Here is a 25,806-nt window from a genome sequence, read left to right as displayed (position 1 = left end):
TATAAGAAAAGGAAAATTAAACATTGCTGCAAACGTTTATAATGGTTTAGCATCCACTAATTTAAACCAATATCCGCAATAACATCGCTTAGGTTCATCTTTATGTACCCAGATCCAATTGATTGATGTGGAATCTTCTTCACATATACAGCCGACAATTCTTCTATCCTCAAAGGACGGAACCAAGTTAGGTTGATCTTTGGTTCCTGGGCCTCTCTTAGCAACATTCATGCCGAAAGGGTCGTCGTTCCCGGCTGCTCGAGCTAGCAGCTCCTTACGTTCGAGTCCTGTCGCATGTTCAATGTAAGCAGGTAGTTTTCCATCTGATTTCGAGCTACTAAGCCGAACAGAAGCGTTTGCGGCTTGGCAGAGTCGTAAAGGAATTCTTACATGGCGAAAAAGTGCCATTGTTGAAAGAAAAAAGTATTAAATGGTTTTATATTCCTTTAATTTTTCCGACTAAGGTCAAAGTAAAAAGTTCTTGTAACAAACAGCGTTACTGTTGCCAGTTCAAACAATCTTTATCTTATTTTGAATTTCACGCAAAAAATGCAAATATGAATCTATTTTATTTCAATAGCCACATATTTATCAAGAAACATAGTTTTTAGACAAAGTGTAGTTCATATTTGCACTAAAATCTAGGGCAATAAGGTTAATCTTGGTTGCTTTCGACGAGCTCGACCGAGAGCAACCGGTTAGCTAATCACGTGACAGCTAATGATCACGTGCTCCAATCAACCAATCAACTGCTTAGAATGGAAACCGTCGTGGTAACCGTTTGATCATAGAACGATTCGGTTAGTAACCAGTTTCTTACCGGTCGACCGGTGAGTTTCGTCGAACGCAACCCTTGAGTTATCACCGGTAAACCGGTTGCATAAGAGAAATGAAATGAAGTGCTAGTATTTTGTCTGTGTCGGGAGAAAAAAAACAAACGAACAACGTGGGAGCAGACTTCGTACGTAAAATGCCAGAGTTTTCGGGAAACAGTAATATGGATGAACCAATAATTAAGAAAGTTGATGTAAGTGTTCAAATGCTTTCCTTTTTCATTCAGTTTATTTGAATTGAATTTTATTGTAACCGGCAGTCCAATAAACACTTTCTTCGCACGATGGTAATGCCAGTCATACACATCGTAATTTTTCCTTTCGATGACAAGATTAGATAGCGGTTGTAAATTTCAAATTAGAAAGAGAATCTTAGCCCCTGCTTCCCTAAATGATACCGAATATTGCGATTTTTCCCATTAAATGTAAAGTTGTTAGCCAAGTATCTACTCCGCAGTTATAGCCTGACACCACGAAACATTGACTAAAAATAGTGTAACTACATAACACTACGCTGTACTTTCGGGTCTCCCATACCTCCCTCTGCAATATCACAAGTGATTTAGCCCTGAAGACCTTAATTTTGCAAGATATGAAGCCATGGACCAGGGGCGTAGCTAAGGGGGGGGGGGTTGGGGGACAACCCCCCCCCCCCCCCCCCCCCCCCCCCGAAACGTTAATCTCAAAAAAAAAGGGAAAAGGAAGAAAGAAAAAATCAAAACGACTTTTTTCTGAGTAACAAAGGTCAAAAATTCACTTCGCTCCCCCCCCCCCCCCCAATGCCATTGAAAATCTGCTCCATGTGTGACCCTCAAGCATAAAGACGCCTCCCTCTGCTGCGACAATTTTTTGATAATTGAGTGAAATTTGACACTTCGTTTTAGAAATGAGATTGATTTATTAAATCCATGTATATGCAGCCTTTCTTTGTCATAGATTCTGCAAATTGTTAAATATGTTTAATTTTATGAGCCACGCAGTGGGAATATTGCATACAGTCGAATCTATATATATAGAAAGTGCGCGAAATGACTGTCCTTTGGTTAATCTTCTTGGAAAGCTTATTCGTGGAATGCATGTCTTTGGCATTTCTCCCTTTTTTCCACTGCCTCTTCAGCTCTTGAAGACAATTCCTCTGTTTCTGAGTTGAAGAAAATGTTTTTGTTTGCTTCTTTAAAGATCATTGGGCTTCGAAACTGAAAGTGATAGCATAACCGGAATTCGAGACGATAGAGGTTTTTGTTGGTCTGGTCTTGTGTGTGTCATAGATCATAGTCAAAACGACCTTTGCTAACCAGAGTGTCCATTGCAATCACATTGATTTTTCAGCCAGTATTTACTACGTATTCCTTTGGAAACGTAGTCTGTTTAAAATAGTACATTCTAAGTGAAAGTTGCATAATGAAGGGAGCAAAACCGATAACAAGCTTTTTTAAACCCAAACAAAAAAATTAAAATGATGAAAAGGATTACTCTAAAAAGAAAGTTAACGTCGTCTGAAGAAAACGTTCGTCTGAAAAGTACAGTCTGCAAAGCAGCATTAGACCCATCGGACCCTTCTGAAGGTAATTTTATTTTAATTCAAAAGAAAAACTGCGTAGCATTACATGAAAAAAATGTTTAAAAATGAAATGAATCTAGATTATTTCTGTTGAAGTATGAAGTGAAAAAGGGGGCGCTTTAAACCAGCGCGAGCATCGAGACCACAGGTCTATTGTACTATCCCCGCTTAGGCTACTAAAGGAGCCCAGTAACAGAAATAATTGAGATTATTTATAAGTAACAGAGATTATTTCTGTTAGCTTGGTTCACATTAAAAAGTAGAAAATAAAAAAGACTTCAGTTTATAATACTCGAAAATTGCTGTTGCTCTCTTAAATAGATATTTATGTAAATTCTAAAGCAGCTAATAAAATTAAAAATAAAGACTTGAATGGAGAACAGATGGTATGCTTTTGAGCGAATAACTTTCTACCGGCTATATTTCTTCCCTAACTTTTTTTATTCAAATTTTATTAACTGCTTTAGAATTAGCATAAATGTAAATACATAAAAAGCAACATATAAATATAACGATATGAAAAGCAATTTCATTTTTTGCTGGTTATAATTCAAGAAGTCTTTTTTTTATATATTTTATTTCATACTTTTAGTGCAAACCAAGTTGTTTAAAAATAGTCTTTATAGTCTAACCACCAATGAGATTGAAAGTCAAACATCCAGTTTACAGGCGGAAATGAAAGTATCTATTAGCTTTCAGGGATGAGAGCTTTTGTAGATGTGTGTTAGCCTCTAACTTAAGCAGTCATACTGAAATGAACGGCACACGCTCATCAGATATGTGATTTAATTGGATAGACTAGTTTTGACAAGACGCTGCTAGAAAATTTCACTTTAAATTAAATGGAGGGAAAAGAAAAAAAAAAGTTGAATTTTCCAGAACATTAAAAAAAAAGAAGAAATCTTTGCTTTTGTTTTGTTTGGCACAAGTATCGGAATTGGGGCGCCCCATTCCAAAGTATGTAAGATTCACCTCCCTCTTATTTTTTTTAATACTAAAAAAATGTATATATATATATATATATATATATATAAAAGTAACCCTCCCCCCCCCCCCCCGAAAGTCGGGTCTAGCTACGCCTCTACCATGGACGAATACGAGGGAGGAGGGAGGGGCGATCGCAACCTCCTTGAGCCGAGATGCAGGAACACTCCCTTGGCATACGTTTTCAATACTGAAGTTCCAAAAACGTAATTTTAGACATCTTCAATGATGTTATGAAAATGTTGGCTCTCGCAATTTTTTCAGAACTAATTTTGAAACACGCTTAACAATTTGGTGATAGGGATTGGAACTTTATACAGGAAGTTTTTTGAAGCTCCAAAAATGCAATTGCAGGCGATCTGAAATGATATTAAATCGGGATCAGGGATTTTCCCCCGAAAGTTTTTTAAATTGAAGTCAAAAGAATATGAATAAAAACAGTTGTAGGTTACCTTTGATGACGTTAAGGAAGAGATGGGGTTCACTACGCTCCTCTGGAATTTTTAGAAATGGAAGTTCCAAAAAAAAAAACTTAATTTGAGCCCATCTTCTATGATGTTGGGGACGGAGGTTCAGAATTTGTGAAAGAAGTAAGTATCTGAAATCAATAACACCCTCCTTGAATATTTTCTGGATCCATCTTTGTCTGAAGCTGTTTAACCCCTGATCTAGCTACTCCAGTCGTTAATTTAGATTAGGAGCTTGGAGGACTTTGACCGTAACAGAAGTAAGGTTGACTAGTTTTCAACTGGCAAGAATTACACCCGAAACTCTTGAATTACAATGCCATTTCCTCAAAAAGTTATTGATTAAATTAAATCTCCAATAATTTGGAAAATCAATTAATTTACCCACTTTTTCTATGCCATAGCTTACCGATCTTAAAAAACAAGTTCATAGTTGATCACTTTAAGATATATTGTGAGTAGGTACTATTCAAAGGTTGATTCAGAAGCAAATTGGATTCGCTTTGCAACACTTTCAAAAAATTCTATGTCATAAAAGCGGCCACTTCACAAAATATCATATCCTAAAATTATACCTTTCTCCAAATATAATTCTTAAAAACAGCTCTTTTATCACTTTTAAGCTCCATCAACTCATCTGAAAGCAAAACATCATTAAATAAATCCCTCCAGCTCCCTAAGTCATTCCTAATGAAGTCCTTTAGGCCAAAGGGATTTCAGATTAGATTTGTGATAGCTATACATGCTCTGTACGGTATGACAGGAACTTTTTCACTAAAAACATATCAAAGATTCCCTAAAAAATTATTTTTTTTTTTCAAGTAGAAAGAAGTTCACAAAAAAAATCTTTTACTCTCAAAATGATGGCCAAAAAATAAAAAACCTTGTACAACCCCTGCTATTAAAAAAATTGATACTGTTTCATTGGGTAAGCTTTTTTTTTTTAATTCCAGCAGCTTCATACTACATTATACACATTGTTTCACATTGTACCTTGTGTTGCATAAATCGTTGTCTCAGAGCATCACTAAGGCATCTAATCCCATCAATAACACTAAGATATCCTACTGTTACTCTGAAATGACGAAATGTGCTTACTCACTCTGGTAAGCACATTTATGCAACTGGTGCGTTGCTCAAGTTATCATGATGACAAATAGGGCAGCTGCCCCCAGTTCTCGGCTTGAATCCCCGGAAAACTTCACAATACACTTCCGTCACTAGTATTTAAAATAACTCGGAGAGAAAAAAAGTTTTCCCATCAAAATTAATTTACAAAAAAAAGGTGGGGGGATACTTACTTTCAAAAATGATTAATTTCTACTGAATTGTTTACATTATCAGGGGTCTGGCCAGAGGATATTTGGGTCCGTTAACGGACCCTTCACAAAAATCCGATCAACCAAAACGGACCTTTCACAAAATCCCGATCAAACAAAACGGACCTTTCACAAAATCCCGATCAAACAAAATGGACCCTTCACAAAATTCTGATAAACAAGATCGGATCTGTCAAATTGTTTATTGAAAGAGCAAATCTGAAAGCAAAATAACGCATATTTCTGTGTATAAACCATATTTCTGTGTATAAACCGATAATTTTTGGAACCTTTTTTTAAGTCAAATTAGAGGGATCAGCTTATACAAAATCGGCTAATTTTGAAAAAAAAAAAAAAAAAAATCGGCACTCTTGGGATGCTCCTGCAAGCGATAAATAATTGCTACTGCCAAATAAATATTGGTTGTTTGTTTTATCACAGCTAATTAGCAGTGGTGTTTTTGTAAACTTTTCTGAAAAGGCATTGGTAAGCACTTTTCTCCTCTCATGATTTAATAAACAATAATAATATATATCAGCGAAATGAACTTAGAACTGCAAAGGGATAGTAAGAGTGAGGAAAAAATATGATTCCTTCAGATAGTGTTACCAACTTCAAAATTATCACCACTTAGTGTCTGGCGTTGAACCTTTATAATGACTTGATTAGAAAATATTCTCGTCATTTTGCCAGCTGGTCAATATTTGCGTTTTTATGGTGCGGTGTGATGTTTAATTGTTATTTTGGGAGAAAATTATATGGGTTTTGATTTTTCGATGCTAACAAGGATCAGTTTTGGTCTCCTTATCTTAAGAAAGACATTAATGTATTGGAAAGGGTTCAAAGGCGGGCTACAAGGCTAATAAGTGGACTTTCCTACTTAGATTATGATTCCAGGCTCAGAAGGCTTAAAATGTACAGTCTTGAGCAAAGAAGAGACCGAGGGGACATGATTCGGCTGTTTAAATTTATTAAAACGAAAGATGTAACGGGGCTGAAGTTTAGCACTGTAAACAGGACAAGGGGTCATTGTTTTAAGCTATTTAAATCTCAGGCTAACATGGATATTAGGAGAAATTATTATTTTAGCAGGGTAGTGAAACCTTGGAACAGCTTACCGGAAGAGGTGGTAATGAGCAAGGGAGTAGACAGTTTTAAGAGGGCCATTGATCTTCACTGGGGATTGTAAATTGACTAGGACCAGTCTAGCTGGGCCCAGAGCCTGTTGCTGGTCGTCACTTTTGTATTTGTATAAATAAACTCTTTTAATTACCGTTTTTTTTCTTTAGATGTCTACATTTCGAAAAATGCAATCTTTTAACATCCGATATGAGAATCATATTTTGTTCTTTTTTCAAGCAAACTTCGCTTTATTAAGATTCAAATAAAGGAAAAGTCTCTTTATTTCTGTTAGAACTCTCATTTGAAGTTTTTAAAGCAAAATTCTATTTTCTGTTATGAGTCAAAAATTAAAATGCTAAATAGATGGTTTATTTTATTTTATTTTTTGGGTCAACTGTGTCCACAGATATTAATGATATGTTTATCATAGGACTCTAAAATGAAATTTTAAAATAAATTTTCAAAAATATTTCTTTTACAAGCCGTTTTTATACTTTTGATGCCTTCACTTTGAGAATTGCAATCTCTTTGCATCCGCTATGGGAATCCGATTTTTCGAATTTTTAATGATTATTACGCTTTGTTAAGAGGTAAACAATTGAAATGTCTTTTTATTTTTGTTAAAATCACGGAATTTATAAGTTTTAAATGAAATTCTGTGCTTTTTAAGAGTGTCTTGGGTCAAAAAGATGAATGCTGAACCCTATTCTGAATTTTATTTTATTTATTTATATTTTTGTTACAATTATTTTAATTACTGTACAGAAATATATCTAGTATAATTTAACATAATGTAGAATGGTAGATAAATATTGATACTTGAAAGAGCGAACCCCCCCCCCCCCCCCCCCCCGCCAAATATCAGAAAAAAAATCCAGAATTATTTTCTTGTCATAGAAGAGGAAAACACTCAACTTTTAGTTTAATTGATGCAGTTTGTGCCATCTCTAAATTCTAAAATTTCGTTTTAACAAAAAAAAAAAATTTTTTTTTTTGCGAAATTTTTTGATTTTTTACAAAAAACGGACCCTGTGAAAAATCCTGGACAGACCCCTGATTATGGACGTATACTGTTGTGAATGATTTAGGGGGGTCATGACCCTCACCTTGTATTTGTGTATCAATAATGGCAACAAATTATTTAATTACTTCATTGATAAAACTTTTAAATTGATAAGTGTACCTTCCATGGACAGCAAATTTTCTTTTTTAGCTATTTTGATTTGATTCTGTTACAATGATACAATATTTTCTATTGAAAATCTAGGCCAACCATCCAGTTTCTTATACAGTACTACTTTCATTTCAAGTTTAATAAGCCAAAATATTGAATATTTCAACCAAATGTACATTCTTCCAGAATTTTCTTTTTCATTACTAATGCAAAACTTTTATTTTTATTTCAAAAAGTTTCTATTTTTAAACTTACAAAATGTATTGCTCATCAAATCTGAACAGTTCATTGATAATAACTTCATTCTTGAAGCGAATCTTGATTTTTTACATACCCTTCATTAGAGTTGAAATCCTTGAGAAAATTTTTAATGTCCTTGAAAAGTACTTGAATTTTATTTGCAAGATGGAGGGGAAACCCTGTGAAGCAATTTAATTGTTCTCTTAAATCATGCAGATCACCTCTTTTGTATACAAAATATTCACTGCAGACTGCTGTAGTCCTGGTAGATTTCAAATCCCAGGTTTCCTTACCCAGGATACAGGCAATTTATGTTCTCATTCCTGTTTCCTACTTTAAGTTTTTTTTTTTTTTTTTTTAGATTCTGGAAGCTGTGAAGATATTGAAAGATTCTGTTCAAGTTTCTTTTAACGTTAGTAGAAAAAAATCGCTTCTAGAAGATGAGAATCAACAGCCAATTTTCATGCAAGTTACTGTAAAAAAAATTCCACCTCGGAAAACGATAAAATTGATAAAAGTGTAAGTATTGCATGTAGAGTATGCTGATATGCTAAAATATAAACTGTACTGCATGTGAAAGCATTAAGTTTCAACATTTATCAGTTTTTCACGCATCCCATTAGGATTGTTGGCTATACAGAGATAAAAACATGTGTATGGATTCATTAATATATTACAATATACAAGGGTTGGCAAAAACCCGGGGTTTTTTTTAAAAAGCCCATGGACCCAGGGTTTTTTGGGTTTTTTAAATAAAACCCAAAAAAAACCCAACTAAAGCTGGGTTTTTAAAAAGAAATGTGGGGTTTTTTTGTCTTTTTTTAGGGAAAATGTGGGGTGCTTGTAGCATATTGTAGCGTAAGTATATAGACAGCACAAAAATTGCCTTGGGCTGAAAAAAGCTGGAAAATTCAGCGTTTTCTGAAGAAAAGTAAAAAAGACGATGAAACACAAGATACATGAAGTTTCAGAATTTTTAGTTTCTATGATTACCAGCAGTTAGGGCAAAGTTACTTCTCAAGTGATAAAATCTATTGTTCGTTTGTTTGTTATTAATTACTTTATTTATTTATTTATTTATTTTATTTATTTATTTATTTTTTTTTTGCATTTTACTTTATTGTATTTCATTTTGTCATGCAAAACTACTGTAGAACCTCAAGTAGTTTAAATCCCTTTTTACTGAATTCCAGCTTAATCAAGACATTTCTTTGAATTTCATAGTGCCTGTTTTTCTATTTCTGTGTATAGAGTAAGAAATATTAAACTTTTTCGTAAGATAATGAAAATACTGTACATCTTATTCTGTTTTCTGTTCTACCGTTTGTAAAACCTGTTAATTTCTAAAAAATATACCTTGTTTGTTCGAGATTTATGACGTGTTGGTTTGCAGAAAATATTTCACATGAAAGCCTTTTAGCTAGAGTAGCTTCCTCTGTACAATCTACAAATATTGAGAAAATCAGACGTGGCAGGACTTATTCAAGATAATTTGAGTTATTTATTGACCAGTTAAAGAAAAAAGTTAAATATATTTATTTAAAATCTTTGAAGTATTTTTTTAATGCCATTAAAAGTTAAAAATTCATTTTTTATGTCCATTGTCTGTGGTAAGAATAAATAAAAAAGAAGTTTAAATTGTAAAAGTATTTAAATTAATTAATTTTTTTAAAACTTCTCAGAAAATTTAAAAAAAAAACCCAAAAGTGGGCTAAATAATGGGGTTTTTTAAATGGGTTTTTTCAAAAAAACCCATTTAAGACCCATTGGGTCTTAAATGGGATTAGACCCATTGTCCATGGGCCAGATTAGACCCATTGGGTTAGATCCATTGGGTCCAATCCAATTGGGTCTAATCTGGCCAACCCTTCAATTTTTATTGACATTGCTATATATATGCTCACTTAGCCACTCTTTTCAATTTTTGCATTTAATTTTTTTTTTCATTTGAGTATGCTTAAAAATTTCCCCTGGGTCATTCCATGTCAGTTCAACCACACCCCAATACCCACCATCTCAGATTCCAATGAAACTTTGTATACTTCTACTTTTCATAGTCCTAAGTAACCTCCTAAAGTATTTCTTCGCTATTAAAAATAGTTTTTACTTTTTGGCCCTTCAAAGCTTTGCGATTTTGCGTTAGTTGTCATTTACGGTTCTCTGAGAATGAACAGCAGCTGTTTGCAAAAAAAATTATTTATCAATAACTAAAGATAAATGAATTTGGAAAATTTTTATATTTTATATTAAGATTTCAAGTATTTCAGAAAAAATTATGTCAAAAATCTAAATTTATATTCAGCAATTAAAAAACAATTAACTAACTGAAACATTTTTAATTTTTTCAATAAAAAAATGATAGTCAAAATTTTAAAATTTTGGCATGAGGGTCTAAATTAAAATAATTTATATATATTTTTTAATGATTATTAACATGTGTGCTAACATATAAAATAAAAATCTTTAGGGGACTTTGAGGGATTCTGCCCCCCTGCCCTGCCCCCTATTTTGATAAATGAAAAAAAGTTGATCACACTATTACAAACTAAGTTAATAACTGCATTAAAGAAAATTTAAATATTGAAATACATAGGTGTTTGAACTTAAATGTAAACATTTAAATACTCAAGATTTTTTTGAATTATAAATAATTAAATTAATTAATAATAAACAATAAAAAGAAGATATCGCTAAATTCGAAATTTTCCTACAACAATTTATGCATACTAAAAATTATTGTTAGGGGCAACTTAGGGCAACATAGAAATTAAAACTTTTCATCTAATTCTAATTTATAATTAGACAATTTATACAAAGTATTAAAAATCCTATAAATACCAGTTCCGAGCTTTTAACTTGATTCATTAATTTAATGCAATATCAAACTGAAATTTGAATTTGGTTTAACATAGCAATTTATTGGGTACTAGCAGTACCCGCACAGCGATGCCCGTGCTAAAAATTTAATGGAAGTCCGTTGAATAAAAAAAAAATGACGCCCCCTCCGTCTCTGGTGTGAAATGATCGTTTTTCTTTGCATAAAATGCGTACACACCTTTTCAAAAAAAAAAAAACCTATTTAAGTTTCTTTGGAATTTAAAACTTTTCGTCAAATCATTGAATTAGATTTACAGTTGCTTTAAAATTCTATTTTGCGAGTGAAGCGGTTTTTACTGCAATTTAAAATATTTCGCCAAGTAAACGAAAAAAGACATCAAATAATATCTTTCAAATGTAAAAATAATTCCGGAGCTCTATTGTTTATCGCCAAACTTGCCCAGCATTCACACTATCATAATCCATCCGTCTAACGAAAAATAAAACATTCCGTGGAACATTCAAAAATCATCGTCAGGAAAAAAGAAGAAAATGTCGTATATTTCGCTCGGATAAAAACAAATCAAAAGTTTCTTTTTTTTCAAAAACAAATCGCCAAAACAACGAATTACATTAACGGTTGCCTTAAAACAATAAGCCTAGACTGAACTGCTCAGCGCCTAACGTGCCAACAACCTCGCTACCGGAACCCAGCCCTTTTCCCAGTGAAGCGAATGTTTTTCCTTTGGCAATAATAAATGTTTCGACAAACAAACAAAAAGGTATAAAATCACATTAACAGTAGCTTTCAAATCTTTATATATTAAAAGCTGCGTTGCCTTGCTTTGCCCGGTCTATCTTGAGAACAAAAATTGTGTCAAGTGACATATATTCAACAATTAATTAAAAGAATAACTTAAAAGAAAAAAAAACACCATACAAAATTACCCTTCCAAACAATGACGACAGATATTAAAATACTTTTAAGAAATTAAAATGCGAAAGATGGATTTTAAAAGCGTAACCATGGAAACACGAAATAAAATAAGTTTCAGAAAAAAAATGCAAAATAAGGAATGGATTCAAAAAGCGTAACCGTGGAAATGCGAAAATAAAATGGTTGACAACCTGAATCAAAATGAAATACATTTCGAAATTGATTTAAAAACGCTTGTAACTTTTTTTAATTTGAAGATAGAAGCTAATTTTTTCGACCACAGGTCGAGAGAGATCTGGAGTAAAAAATCTCGCTTTTTCCAATGCTGTCAAAAAGAAAACTGTGGGACAATTCTTTCACTTTTTATTGATAAATTTAATGAAGAAAGTAGTGCCTAAATTTCAGCAATGCCTAAAAAAGTTCGAGCTAAAAACGCAAATTACTCCCGCCGTAATTAAGTAAGAGCATTGAAACAAATTGTTTAGAACGTGGAAAATTTTACCCTTTTCAACGATGTGTAATATTAATATGTGCAAGCAATTTTTTACTCCTTTAATAGCCAAAAATAGGCAATTTACGTGAAATTTGGGCCTAAATTTGAATAAAAAAAGAACTATTCATTGGATTTTTTCGAATTATAGCCTATGTTACTCAGTAAGAAGGCACCTTTCATATAGTGAAATAATTTTTCAAATAGGTGCAGTGGTTCCGGAGATTACCTCGAACATATAAACACACAAAAATCCGCCCTCTCTCTTTATAATATTAGTAAAGATGAGTTGAAAATGGTTACCATTGCCCAAAATGTTTATAATTAAGGCTTTGCTACAATCTCATTTGACCCTAAAAGTGTGTTTTGTTATCTTGAGTGTTTCTATGATCATAATGGATCCTAATAACCTAATTTTTTTAGACGTTTTGTTTTTAATATATTTGTCTGTCACCTCCCTAACTTTATCCCTGTTACTTTCACATAACTGTTAATGAATTTTAACAATCTTGTCCCCCCCCACCCCCCAAGTTATCCCTCACTTCTGTTAACTTTATCACTTTTTGTTAAAATGCTGTTTATCATTACTTACATTATGAAACTTTTATTTTTTAAAAAGGCCTTTAAAAAATTCTTTAATGAAAGATGATACTGAAGTCTGCCTTTTTGCTGGAGATTTGGATAAAAAGAATCGTAAAGCAGAAGTGGAACCTGATGTTTTGCATTATAAAAATTTGTTAAAGGAACAAAATATTTCACAGATTACCGAAGTAAGTAACTAATAATGAACCACTTTAACGATTAAAAATTTTTTCATATGAAATCGTTCTTTTGCATTGCTTTTATGTTAACGTTTTATCAATAGCACTTGATATTGTAAAATAGGGGCGGTGCATCCCCTGACAGAGGGTCCCCTGACAAAGGTTTTTAGGGTTCTACCTCCTCTGAAATTTTTTGAAATCATTCCAAAAAAAAAAGCTTTATATCGTAAATTTTCTTGCTAAAAAATTATTATTACTATTTTTTTTATTTTTATTGTTTTGAATTTAAATTTAATTTTAAAAGTGAAACTTGTATTATTGAAATATTTTAAGAGCTCTGTGCTGTAGCTGCAGTATTCATTTATTTATTTTTTATACAGTAAACTCTTGATTATCCATGGGGTGGATTATTCGCGAGTCAATCAACAATCAGGAACATGTATTTTCGCAACAAATAAGCAATAACAATTTCTGTTTTTTTTTTTTTGTAGAAAAATGGTAAATTTCAACTCATTTGTTTTTGTTTTTATTTTTTGTGTTTTCTTCATTGTACATACACTTGTTCTTTATTGATGTTAAGTTCTGTTGTGCATAAATACAAAACATTTTTACTGTACTGTATATATTTTCACTGTTTGAAAAAAGCATACAGCCAAGTTTTTGTGGAAGGACATTTTTTTTCCATATTTGTCCTTCATTTTAAGCCTTTATGCAATTATCCGCGGCACTTGCACCATCCAATTCCAGGGATAATCTATAATTTACTTTAGTTTTCAAACATCAAACACAAACCTAGTGGTGCAACTGCACGAGTGCCAAAACCTGTCGAGCCAATCTTAGTTTTCCTGATTGAATTGCAAACATCATTTCTTGCAAAAACAATCTGCAGAGTTTTCTTTCAGATTTTCAAAACCTGATACTAATAAAAACATTGAAATTCTTTAAATTTGAATGTGACACATTTAATGTATTTTTCTTGTCAAAAAATATGTATTTAGAAGCATTACTCAAATGTGCGTATGTGAAAACACGCATCTAAAAAAAAAAACTCTTTTGGGTTATTTAAATACATTCATTATTTAACAGGGGTACAAGGAAGTTATGACGTGCACACAATTTTTTTTCTTCTTTAAATAAAGTCACCTTTATTTGCATTAAATATTCTATTGTTACAAAAAGCAATAGCATTTTTATATGAATGAAGTCAAATTTAATTGAACTTGTAGAGTTCACATTTTCAATGTGTTTCACAGATTTCATGGTCCTCATGGCCATTATTAGCTTTAGCCATTACATAGTTGTCGCTGCCACTGAAGATGACAATTTTGAACTAAGATAATCCCATAGTTGCTAAGAGAATCTTGAGTGTGTGGAGAACATCTTTCTTCTTATCTGCAGTCACTTGAAGAGTCGAGGGATGTGGTTACAGAAGCTTATTTGGTAACATATTTGCCAAAGAAGACTGAATGCACACTACTGGTAGCAAAATTTGTCTTTTCCATGAATCATACAAATGATTACCTGTCACCTAGCAGACCTTTTGTCTCTTAAAAGTCAGAATTGACCCTTTAATGAACTACAATTTGTTCCATTTGGATGGCTTTCTTTAAGACTAGGGGATTCAATTAAAGCAAAATTTTCTTCATTCTAAAAAATAAAGAAGAATAATAAAAATTTTTTAAGTGTATAGTTTCCATTTGTTAGATTACTTTTTTCTCTATCTGAGGAGTATATAATAAATATCTTGAAAAAAATATGCTGTTAAAAAAAAAGCTTAGGTATATTAAATATTGATAAGTATATGGTAGAGTAGTGGATGTCATTATTTTTGAACTATGCTTTTATGACTCATTTGTCTGATTTTTATAACCAATAATAAATTTTAATAAATAAGTAAAGAAATAATTAAACATTTATTTTAGGTTATTACATTACGCCAGCTACGGACAGAGTTCAAAACATTTGAAGCTAAAAGACAGTTAATGGCAGCATATGATGTATTTTTAGCTGATTCAAGAATTGCTGGTGTGTTGCATAGATTTCTTGGAAAAGCATTTTATAGGAAACGAAAGTAAGTGGTACTATGAGTGTCTTTCTTTTCTGGTATTTTCATTTAAAAAACAGGAAATCTGACTTTTTTTTCTCTACTTTTTGTTTAGATTACCTATTCAAATTAATATCAAAACAGCAAATTTGAAAGATCAAGTACAAAATGCTCTTTCTGCGACTGTTTTTCCTTTCACAAGTCATGGGAATTCATGGTAAGTATTTGTACACTGCTTGACAATTGTTAAGGAACAAGTGATTTATGCAAATTTGTACCTCAACCACCTGGCCAATGGAAATAAATTCAAGTTCAGATGGCGTGGTAGACAAAGACTCGTTATCTGTATAAAAGACAGTGCATACACGCTCAAGATTCGTACGAAAATTCACGCTGTTTGGTTTCTAACAAAAATAGTGCTGGATGTTAAAAAAGGTTTTTCTCTAAAATTCTGTTTGGTTCTTGAAATACTTAAGTAAAGTATTTCAAGAGTAAAGTAGAGTAAATTGTCAGCAAGACATCATTTGAGTATCTACGATTGTAGACGAGCGGTTGGACGACTCGAAGCAGGTCAAAGTGTCACCACTGTGACTGCTGCAATGGGTGTATAAAAAAGTGCCATCTCCCGATTAAAGACGGCCGCTAAAGGTGGAAATGTTTTGCAAAACCATGCCGGGGGTCATGGTAGGAACACGACACCTTCAGAGGATCGCTATGCAGCCCTCGTGCAAAAAGGAACAGAAATTTCACTCTTGGACAGATAGCTGCAAATCTAACAACCGCTATCGGTACGCATGTTTCTGCAAGAACCATCTCACAGCGAGTAAATAATGTTGGTTTGTATGCAAGGAAGCCCGTGCGTTGCATCCAAGTTCAACCACGCCATCGTCGAGAGAGATTACGCTGGTGTAAGGAACATGTTGGTGGGATCATCAAAATTGGTCTAGAGTGGTATTCTCTGACGAATCTCGTTTCAGTGTGACAAGTGATTCTGGTCACCAACTACTGTGGAGAGAGCGTGGAACACGTTATGCACAAAAATTTGTTTGCGAATGTGATCGGTACGGTCCAGGCGTCATGGTGTGGGCAGGCATCATGCACAATGGCAGAACACTGCTTCACATTTTTAAATAAGAAAGCGATTCGTCGAAAATGTATTGCAGATATGTTATGCTGGACCATGTTCGTCTTTTTAGGGGGTCTGTAGGTCCATACTATCTCTTTACGGACGACGATACACGGCCACACTGGAGCATTGAAGTGTTAGACACATGAAAAAGTGAAAACATTCTCCGTATGCAGTGGCCTGCTTACTTTCCTGACTTAAATCCAATTGATCTTGCCTGGGAGGCTCTTAGCAGACGTACTGCGCGAAGAACCGTCCCTCCCAAAACAGTACAAAAACTCAAATCCGCATTGAGAGAGGAGTGGGAAAACATCCCCCAAGCACTTCTCAATAATTAGTGGGAAGTATGGAAAACAGATGTGAATTGTGCATCGGTGTCCCTGGTAATCATACATTATATTAATTTACTCATGTCTCCATCATTTTGACCTAGATCATTTTTTTGTGGTTGTATGAAAATCATCTAAGTAGAATTATTTTTTTATTTTTAAGTTTTTACTTCATTGATGCAGTAATATCAGTATTATTTTGTACTTATAATAAAGGTACATCCTCCCTACTAACTATATATTTCGTACTGTTTCTTTAATCTTTATCTATTCTTAACTATTTCAAAAAACATTGTTCCTTAGCAATTGTCAAGCAGTGTAAGTCAGGGGTCTGTCCAGGATTTTTCACAGGGTCCATTTTTTGTGGAAAATCAAATGATTTTGGGAAAAATTAATTTTGTAAAAAATCAAATAAATTTGCAAAAAAAAAAAAAAAATTTTTTTTGTAAAAACGAATTTTTAGAATTTAGAGGTGGCGCAAACTGCATTTCATACTTAAAGTTAAGTGTTTTCCCACCTTTCTGTTGAGAATATCATTCTTGAGTGTTTTTTGCGTATTCGGGGGGGGGGGGGGGGGGCTTTGCTGTCTGGGGGGGATGGTCACCCCTCAAGTGTCAATATTTATTTACCATTCTACATTATGGTAAATTATACTAGAAATGTTATATGTATAGTATTTAAAATAATTGTTACTAAGAAATTCAGGCAGGGGTTCAGTGTTTGACTTTTTGAACCAAGACACTGTTAAAGAGCACAGAATTTCGTTGGAAACTTATAAACTCTGTGATTTTACAAAAATAAAAAAATATTTTATTTGTTTACCTCTTGAAAAAGCGTACTAAACATCGAAAATTCGAAAAACCAGATTTTCATAGCGGATGCAAAGTGGCCGCAATCCTCAAAGTGAAGGCATCAAAAGTATAAAAACGGCTTGTAAAATAAATATTTTTGATAAAATTATTTTAGAATTGCATTTTAGAACCATTTGTTTAACATATCATTAATAACTGTAGACACAGTTGAAGCAAAAAAAAAAAAAAAAAAAAAACAGATTCAGCATTTTAATTTTTGACTTATAAAAGAAAATAGGATTCCGCTTTAAAAGCTTGAAATAAGCTTTGTTAGAAAAATGAAGAGACTTTTCATTTATTTGCAACCTTATAAAGCAAAGTTAGCTTGAAAAAAAATATATATATGTTTCTCATATAGGATGTAAAAAGACTGCGTTTTTCAAAATGTAGACATCTAAAGGAAAAGACGGTAAATAAAAAAGTTTATTTAAAGTTAATTATCCCTTTTAGCTTTGAAAAATCAAACCCGTATAACTTTCTCCCAAATTAACAGTTAAACATCGCACCGCCAAACGCTAAGTGGCGATAAGTTTGAAGTTTTTAACCCTATCTGAAGTGATCACATTTTCTCCCCACCCCTACTAGCCTTTGCAGTTTTAAGTTCATTTCGCTGTATATTATTTTTTATTAAATCACGAAAGGGGAGAAAAGTGCTTACTGCCCCTATTCAGAGAAGGTTGACGCTTTTTCAGAGAAGTTTACAACAATGCCGCTGCATAAAACAGACAAGCAAAATTATAAATCAAACTGACTTTCAACTGTTAATTTCTTTCAAAGAAACCAACAGCAAGCATTATATTTATTTGGCCATAGTAGTTATTTATCTGTTGCTTGCAGAAGAATCACAAGAGTGCCAATTTTTTTTTTCTTTTTTTTTTTTTTTGCAAAATTAGCGGATTTTGTTTAAGTTGATCCTCTAATTTTACTTTGAAAAAGGTTCCAAACATTATCCCTTTTCCACACGGAAATATGCTATTTTGATTTGAGATTTGTTCTTTCAATAAACAATTTGTGAAAGATCCATTTTTGTTTATCAGAATTTTGTGACGGGTCCGTTTTAGTTGATCGGGATTTTGTGAAAGGTCCATTTTGGTTGATCAGATTTTTGTGAAAGGTCCATTTTGGTTGATCAGATTTTTGTGAAGGGTCCGTTAACAGACCCAAATGTCCTCTGGCCAGACCCCTGTAAGTATACTTACAAACATCAAATAAAAAATACACAAGACCAAAATTAATACTTAATGTGTATTTTGGTCTGAATTTCCATTCATTGCACAGTAACATCAGGGATTCTCAATCAGTGGTCCGGCGAGCCGGCACCCAACCGCAGAAAAATTTAATCACTCTTCCACATTAAAAAAGTTTCCTTTCCAAAAAAGTCAGTTTCTCAGTCGTTAAGATTACATACCCACACACTGATGCCTGTGCTAAGAATTTAAAAGAAGTCCCTTGAGTTTACAAACATCTCTTCTCTTCGTTAAAAAAAAAATTCCTTTTGTTTGATTAAAATGCACACCTTTTAATTTCAGCTCAAACATATTCTGTGTTGTGTATTTTTTAATTCCCTTGGGGAAATGCTTAAAATTTTGGGGATGAAAAGTTTTTATGATTATTCTTCTGCACAAAAAGAACATTGTGTAAAAATTTCAAGTGCATCGACAACGTCTTGAATTTTGCGGTAGCAAGCATATGGGCACTGCGTTTTACGAATAAGATATGTATTGTATATAAGTGATCAATAGATTTGTTTCCCCAAGTTTGGGTTTAAAATATAGAAAATTGAATTGATTCATTTGAAATTAAAAATAATAAAAAAAAAAATTAATTTGAATTTTGTCATCTTGAATTCAAATTATGTTTTTCGCAATCACGAGTGTGTGTTTGTATGTGTGTGTGTGGGGGGGGTATGTGTATGTGTGTAGCCATGTGTGTGTGTCTGTGTGCAGTCATGAGTGTGTGGGTAGTTGTGTGTTTGAGTTTGTGTGCGTGGGGGCGGGGTATGTGTATGTGTTTGTGTCTGTGTGCAGGTATGAATGCGTGGGCAGTTGTGTGTATGTGTAGGTGTCTGTATGCATGCGTTGTGTATGTGTTTGTGTATGTGTGTAGGGGTATGTGTGTGTATGCTGGTGTTTGTGTGTGCGTGCGTGTTGGTGTGTGTATGTGTAGGATATGGATGCAACCTGGAGACGGTTTTCGCTAGAGGAGCAGCATCGTGAGGCCGGCCGACGCGACGGGTGGTGCTGGCAGAGGGTGGTGCCGCGTCGGTGGGAAAAATGATAGCACGTCAAAAACAGTCAAATGAAAGCAATAAGCAATCGTGATTGCTCAAAAAAAAGATGTGAAATTCACACACACATGTTTTTATGCTGATTTTTTCAATGTCTTCCCTATTAATTCCCCCTCTTTTGCAGTACTTCTGAAATTGCTCATCTACAGATGGAAAATAAGCAAATTCTTCACAACATTACTGCAGCTGTGAGAGTTCTAGCACAAAATATTCCTGGAAAATGGCCTAATATTTTGGGTATTTACATTAAAACTGCAAAATCAAAAGCTATCCCAATATACATGTCATTTGGTAAGCTTTTTTTAAATTCTTCTAAACTGTTATGATTTTCTACTTTGAAAATTTATAAACTCATATAGTACAGCAAAATGTCAAAAATTGGAACAAGTTTTTAAAATTTTTTCTTTATATTCACTCAATTGTATGTTATGTACACACAATTGTAACCAGGTCTCAAAATTAATAGTAGTCCACTTGTCCAGGACCACAAAAACATCTGTGGGACCAGCAAAATATAAATTTTAGTGGCACTTGAGACCAGCGAGCGTTTATTCCCATTTTATTTTCAAAAAATGCAAACATTTTTTGAAACTGCCAAGAGAAAGTGCACCTTTATTTACAATGTTTAGTTTTTCTTGCAAGGAGAAAAATATCAAAAAATTTCTACTGTAATATTACATATTATTTTTGTAACCCAATTGCCTTATTCCCAAAACAGATGAGATTTTGTTGGGTTAATTCCTATACCATGGTGAACAAAATGATGCTTGTTGTTTCCTTATCTTCCTCAGTTGCTTAGACATGTGTTTTGAAAACTGCTAATCAACTCCATTTGTCATGTTTATTTTTTGTTACATATATTTTTGTGTTTTCTTTTTAGTTTGTCATTATTTTAAGCCAGGACGCAAGAATAGACCACTAAAAGTGTAAGGGCCAGTGATACTTTGTAATTACTGGTCCATTGGACCAGTGACTTATTTTTCAAAATTCTACATTTGTAACCACTTTGTTTATTTGAATGGCACACTTTTTGTAAAACAGTACTTTCTTGGTTATTTTCAAAAATCTGAATAATTTCAAAATCTGAACTACCTATGGTCCCAATTAGTTCGAATTTTCGATGTCCTACTGTAGTTCATAAATTAAAAGAGCAATGGGAAGACTGGTTTCAGGCTTTGAAAGGCACTTATTTTTAAATTCTATTCTTACAAGTTTGCTCTTGGTCAAGGAAAATTTAAGGACTTCAGGGAGGTAGAATTCCAAAAGGAAAAACATTATATGAATATTTAGTAAAAAATAGTACTATAAACGCCTATTAAAACTGAAGCTAAATAGAGTATGGGGTCTCAATTTTGAAATCCCAAAATCTGTAAAGTTTTTATGTAAAAAAAATGTCATTTCATGGCATCTAATAATCAATGACATGACATCGTTATCTTTATCAGTTGCTATGATAAAATTCTGGGTGAGACTTCTTTTATAATTAGTCATGAAATTTGGATTCTCACATTGGCTGCAAAACGTTTTCGTAATTCGTGTCAGAAGCATACACAATAACCAAACAGTTGCAGCGGTATAGTTATAGTCATTCTTCCCTATTTTGACTTTTGTAGTTCAGATTCAAAATCCATGTTTCCCCTTCTCCCTTTTACTTTCAAGACTTAGTATGCATAAGGTTGGCAATTTTTAACTCTTGAAGGGTTGGGAATCCTTGACAGTTTGATGTTTCAATAATATGAAGTTCTTTTTTTTGGCTAAAATTAATACTTTAAACTATTACAGGTGTTGTTATTAATTTACTGAAAGAATTTCAATTAAAATTATGTTATGATTTTAGCAGGGCTGCAAAGTCAGAAGAATAATGTCCGACTCCTGAATTTTGAAACTTCCGACTTCGGCTTTTTTATTTATTTATTTTTTCTTTCAAATCCCCCCCCCCCCCGCTCATGGGAAAGGGAGAAAACCCCTAAACAGAGATTGAAATATTAATTCCTTTTTATGAAATTTTCGCATTGTATTTTATTGTTAACCTAAGATGTTTAAAATGTTAGAAGTTCAATTTGAAAATAGAGTTATCCAATAGTTGCAAGTTTTAAAGCGAGATTACTTAAAAATCCACTTAAAAAATAAAACAAAAAGGATTAATTTGCTTTCCTTTAATGTTTAACAAATAGATGTTGATCAAATCCTGCGCTTTCAGTTCTTGAAAGCTCTTGAGAGAAAAAAAAAACTTTTTTACCAAGGCAAAAAACTTTTTTTGGGAGAGCCCCCCCCCCCCCCCCTCCCTGGGAGACACCCATCTGCTGGGTCTCAACTTATATGTCTGGAGAAAAATTTACACCAAATGTGGCGGTATACAGCTTTGCACAAATAGCTTTTACTATACCTACATTTCTTGGCTCAATTTTTAATTTTAATTTTATTGGCAGCTTTAGAATTAACCTTAATATGAAGATTTTAGGATTAACTACAGTTATTGAGTGCAACCAATAAATCATGTACTGATTTTATTTTGTACTTTTTATTGATATTCATGCTTTCTTAGATAAAAGTCTTGAGATTTAAAAAAAAAACATTAATATTGTATCCAATCTTTTGGATTTGCACTTTTGTGAAAACACTTATTTGAATTTACCAAGCAACATCAGAAGTTTCCGGACTTGCTCAAGCGATTCGTTCAGTTTACTACAGTATTGTGGCAATTAATTGGGAAATGTAATTTTTTTGGCTTGATCACCCGTAAGTGAACGAATAAGCACTCAAATTAAGCTCAGAGTTCAAATGGCAGTTATTGTCAAACTAGTAGCTAGTTGTACGCATGGAGGTAAGTAACAGGCATATAAATTCTTTTTCCAAGTGGCTAGACGTTGGCAGTGTTAGTTGCTTGCTTGTTGTGGGAGCAATTAGAGTCATGGATATCAGCCCTGAAAAACATGCTAAAGTGATTGCACTGAGAACACTTCTAAAACGTTAGAAGAAATAGGCGAAATATGTGGAGTGAGTAAATCTAGTGTATGGAGGATATGGCAGCGGTTTAAGACAATAGTAAATGCTAGAACCAATTGTATTGAAAAATGCGGCCGAAAAAGATCAACTTCGGCTCATGATGACAAAGGTGTATATCGAATGAGCGTTATGAATCCTCAATTAACTAGTTTTGATCTGACCAAGTCCATATGGCAACTGGTGTTGATATTGCACCTTCAACAGTGAGATACAGGCTTTTAGAACATGGGCAGAAAGCACCTCGACTGTACGAGAAGCAGCGTATCAGGCCTCCCATGAAGAAAAAAGGGTTAGAATGGGCACGGAAGTATAAAATATGGACTGAGAAGGACTGAAAATGGTTTTATTTTCTGACAAAACATTTTGTAGTTCAGGGATTGAGATCCAGGTTTGTGTAGAAGGAGCAAAGGATAACCTCTTCATCTGCACCACATTAATCAAGCCCTCCTCCTCCAAGTATCCGCCCAAAGAGATCTTTTAGGGTTGTTTCTGCGTTTCAGGGACAGAATCCCTTGTTCCCATAGAAGTAATGATGAACAGTACCAGCTACAAATCGATATTGACACAAGATGTGCTTCCAACCATGTCTGAACTTTGGCCGAACGGAGATGGAGTTTTTCAACAAGACGGTGCAAGACGTCACACATTAGAAGCAAATTGTCAATTTCTGCTCTATAAACAAACTTGCTGTACTGGATTGGCTCGTAAATCACCCGACTTAAATTCAATTAAAAATTTGTGGCTATCCTTAAAAACCCTCTTCATAAGTTCAATAGTACTACGATGGAAAAGCTAATTTCGTCTGTTTTTGACATGTGGTATAAAGATGTTGAAATTAAAACTAAATGTGCCAGTCTAGTACATTCCATGCCAAAACGTGGATGAAATGTTATTAAGTCTCGGGGAGGTTATATTAATTATTAGTTTCAAATATATTCATGAAAAACTAGAGTACGACTGATTTTATTGAAAAAAAAATGCATTTCCCAATTAATTGCCACAATACTGTATTTTATTATATTAAAGCGATTACTTTGAAAATGTTCGGCAACAAAACTGTTTGCTGGTAGTTGCTATCAGTTAAAGTCAAAAAATAAGCAAACTAGGAGACGGTGGCGTAGGTAGCTGATACAGAAAGTTCAATAAACAATCAAGACAGCTGGTTGCCACAATGAGTTATTTTCTTATTAGTAGGCCTTTATACAGGTAATCAAATTAATTGGTAGTCTTTTTTTAAAATGCAAGGAGTCTGAAAATTAAGAGAAAAAAGATGGCATGTTTTCGAATGACTCCTCTACCCCAAAATCAGTCCGATTCCAAAGCCCTGGATTTTAGGACTTAGGAAAACTGTTATGACATCTATAATAAGTGTTTCACTGTAATTGATTCTATGTTATACCAATTTGAACAAGCTGTTTCTGTATGTATTTTTAAAACTGTTTTTGAATTAGTTATCACAAAGCATTTATGCTTTCATACAACGTGAATGATATTTGCATTTCAAGTGGTAGACATTTAATTATACATTTGCATTGAAATTTATATTATTTTGTTGTATTTGTAGGTAGTGCAAATGAAGTCTCCATGCAAAAAGGTCACAAACAAGAGCTTATTGAAGCTGAAGAGTTAAGTACTTTACCAAACGCCAAAGTAAAAGTGTACCGAGATGGACATATATTTGTGCAACAGATGAATGATAGTGATTCAGAAAATGAGTCTAAGGTAAAGAGTAAACAACCAAGGCAAAAAAAGAGAAAATTTACCACAAAAAATGCTTTATCAAAAGGAATTAAAAAGAGGAAAATATAAACTTTGTAGCATATTTATTATCCAGTTACAAATGCATTCTTGACTGATTTTTTGTATTTCAAAAATAAATTTAATTTTAGAATACAACTATTCTTTAAACATTTTTTTATGCAGTTAAACTGAAAAGCACTGCTTATCTGACACTGCTCCACTTGTCAGAACTTCTGATTTGATTTTTAAATACTTTTGTACTTTACCTGATAAGTTTTCTTCAAAGACCTAAGGCTCTTTAAAGACCTAAGAAACATACTTGCATTTTACTAAATTATGCTTGTATAGAAATATTACTTTTGAAAAAGTAGGGGTAATTGGGCAGAATAATTCAAAACATTTGAATGCAGAATGTCCAGATACATAGCTGCCAACTTGTACAATTGTATGATCTTATGGCAAATTTGTATGGTTTTTATGTTTTTGGTTTAAATTTTATGGAAAATTGCGAACGGTTGAAGTTTCTTTTAACTTCCAGCACTTTTGAGATGAACCCCTAAAGGCGTGACGTAAACAACCTTGAAAAACACAAAAAATTGTCTTCTGTTAATCTCTGTGCTACTCGTCTCCTACAGACTTTCGTTTGAAGCCAACATTTGGCACGACATCTCGGTTGGTAAAGCAGTTCAGCGCAGAACGATACGTTTTGTGGCCAAGTATCAAGAAAGTACCAACATGACTGGTGGGGTTTTCCTACGAGGTTCAACTAAAGGGAGTGGCCTAAGCATAAATCTCTGACGCGTTACACATCGCGCATGAGGCATTCTGTCTGGCCATTATCATGCACAGCAATGCGTTTGTTATGAAAATTACACATGGTGTTCGAAAGTTTGCTATTCATTTAAGTTAAAATATCTAAAGTTAAGAAATATGAACATATTTCTGGATTGTTATTCGAAAGATTATTCAGGAATCCTCATATCAGGAAAAGGATCACACTTTGCATTTTGCTTAGTTTGCAGTACGGATATCAAGATCGCACAGGAGGAGCTGACGACATCAGACATATTTTCACACAAAAAAAAAAAAAAAAAAAAACAAGACCTGTCAAAAACTACTGTTAAAAGTGCCATTATTGGTACATTTTCCCAAGAAGATAAGGACTTTGATGTAATAAATGCTGAATGCCTCTTCACTGCATTTGTTTTGGAACATAATGTACCGATAGAGTTAACAGAAATAAAAGTTTATTTATTTACTTATTTTTAAATTTATTTATTATTATTACAAAGGCACAGATCAAGTAAAGGTAAGGATTTGAAAATATTATAATACTTTAAATTTTAATACCTTGCTTTATAATGGTCAAAAAAGCAAAGAAATTTAACCACCTCTTACATTGTAAGATTTTTCAAGTTGGCAGCTATGCAGATAATTATTTTTAAAAATCTTAATTCTAACTGTGGTATTAATTTGTTTTGAAACCATATTATCATCTCATATTCTTAAAGATGCATGTCTTAAGGGGTGTTAAATCCATTTTGACTATTTTTAGAAAATCATATAATTTGTATCCATGTCGGCGATTCCGTTGGCTCTTAATAATAAAGATAATGCCTTTTGCCTCCATCATATATATATATTTTTTTTAAGCAAGAGGTAAACTTTTTTCAATTAACTTATCTGCAGATTGAAAAAAAAAAGAGCTTAATATCAAA

The 25,806-nt window shown here is 33.2% G+C and overlaps 1 protein-coding gene across 1 annotated transcript; it reads left to right on the top strand.

Annotated features, from left to right (window-relative positions):
* Positions 1-929: 929 nt before the first annotated feature.
* On the top strand, positions 930-25,717 carry LOC129226008 (ribosomal L1 domain-containing protein 1-like). The gene is made up of 7 exons (XM_054860582.1): positions 930-1,027; positions 8,062-8,219; positions 12,564-12,714; positions 14,628-14,776; positions 14,865-14,966; positions 19,467-19,633; positions 23,913-25,717. Exons 1-7 carry the CDS (start codon positions 971-973, stop codon positions 24,155-24,157), a joined length of 1,029 nt encoding a protein of 342 aa, XP_054716557.1. The 5' UTR covers positions 930-970; the 3' UTR covers positions 24,158-25,717.
* The last annotated feature ends 89 nt before the right edge of the window (positions 25,718-25,806 follow it).

The sequence above is a fragment of the Uloborus diversus genome, chromosome 7 (genome assembly GCF_026930045.1).
Source record: "Uloborus diversus isolate 005 chromosome 7, Udiv.v.3.1, whole genome shotgun sequence".
Classification (NCBI taxonomy): domain Eukaryota; kingdom Metazoa; phylum Arthropoda; class Arachnida; order Araneae; family Uloboridae; genus Uloborus; species Uloborus diversus.
Note: the sequence above shows the minus strand (reverse complement) of the source record. Positions and strands in the feature narration are given on the sequence as shown.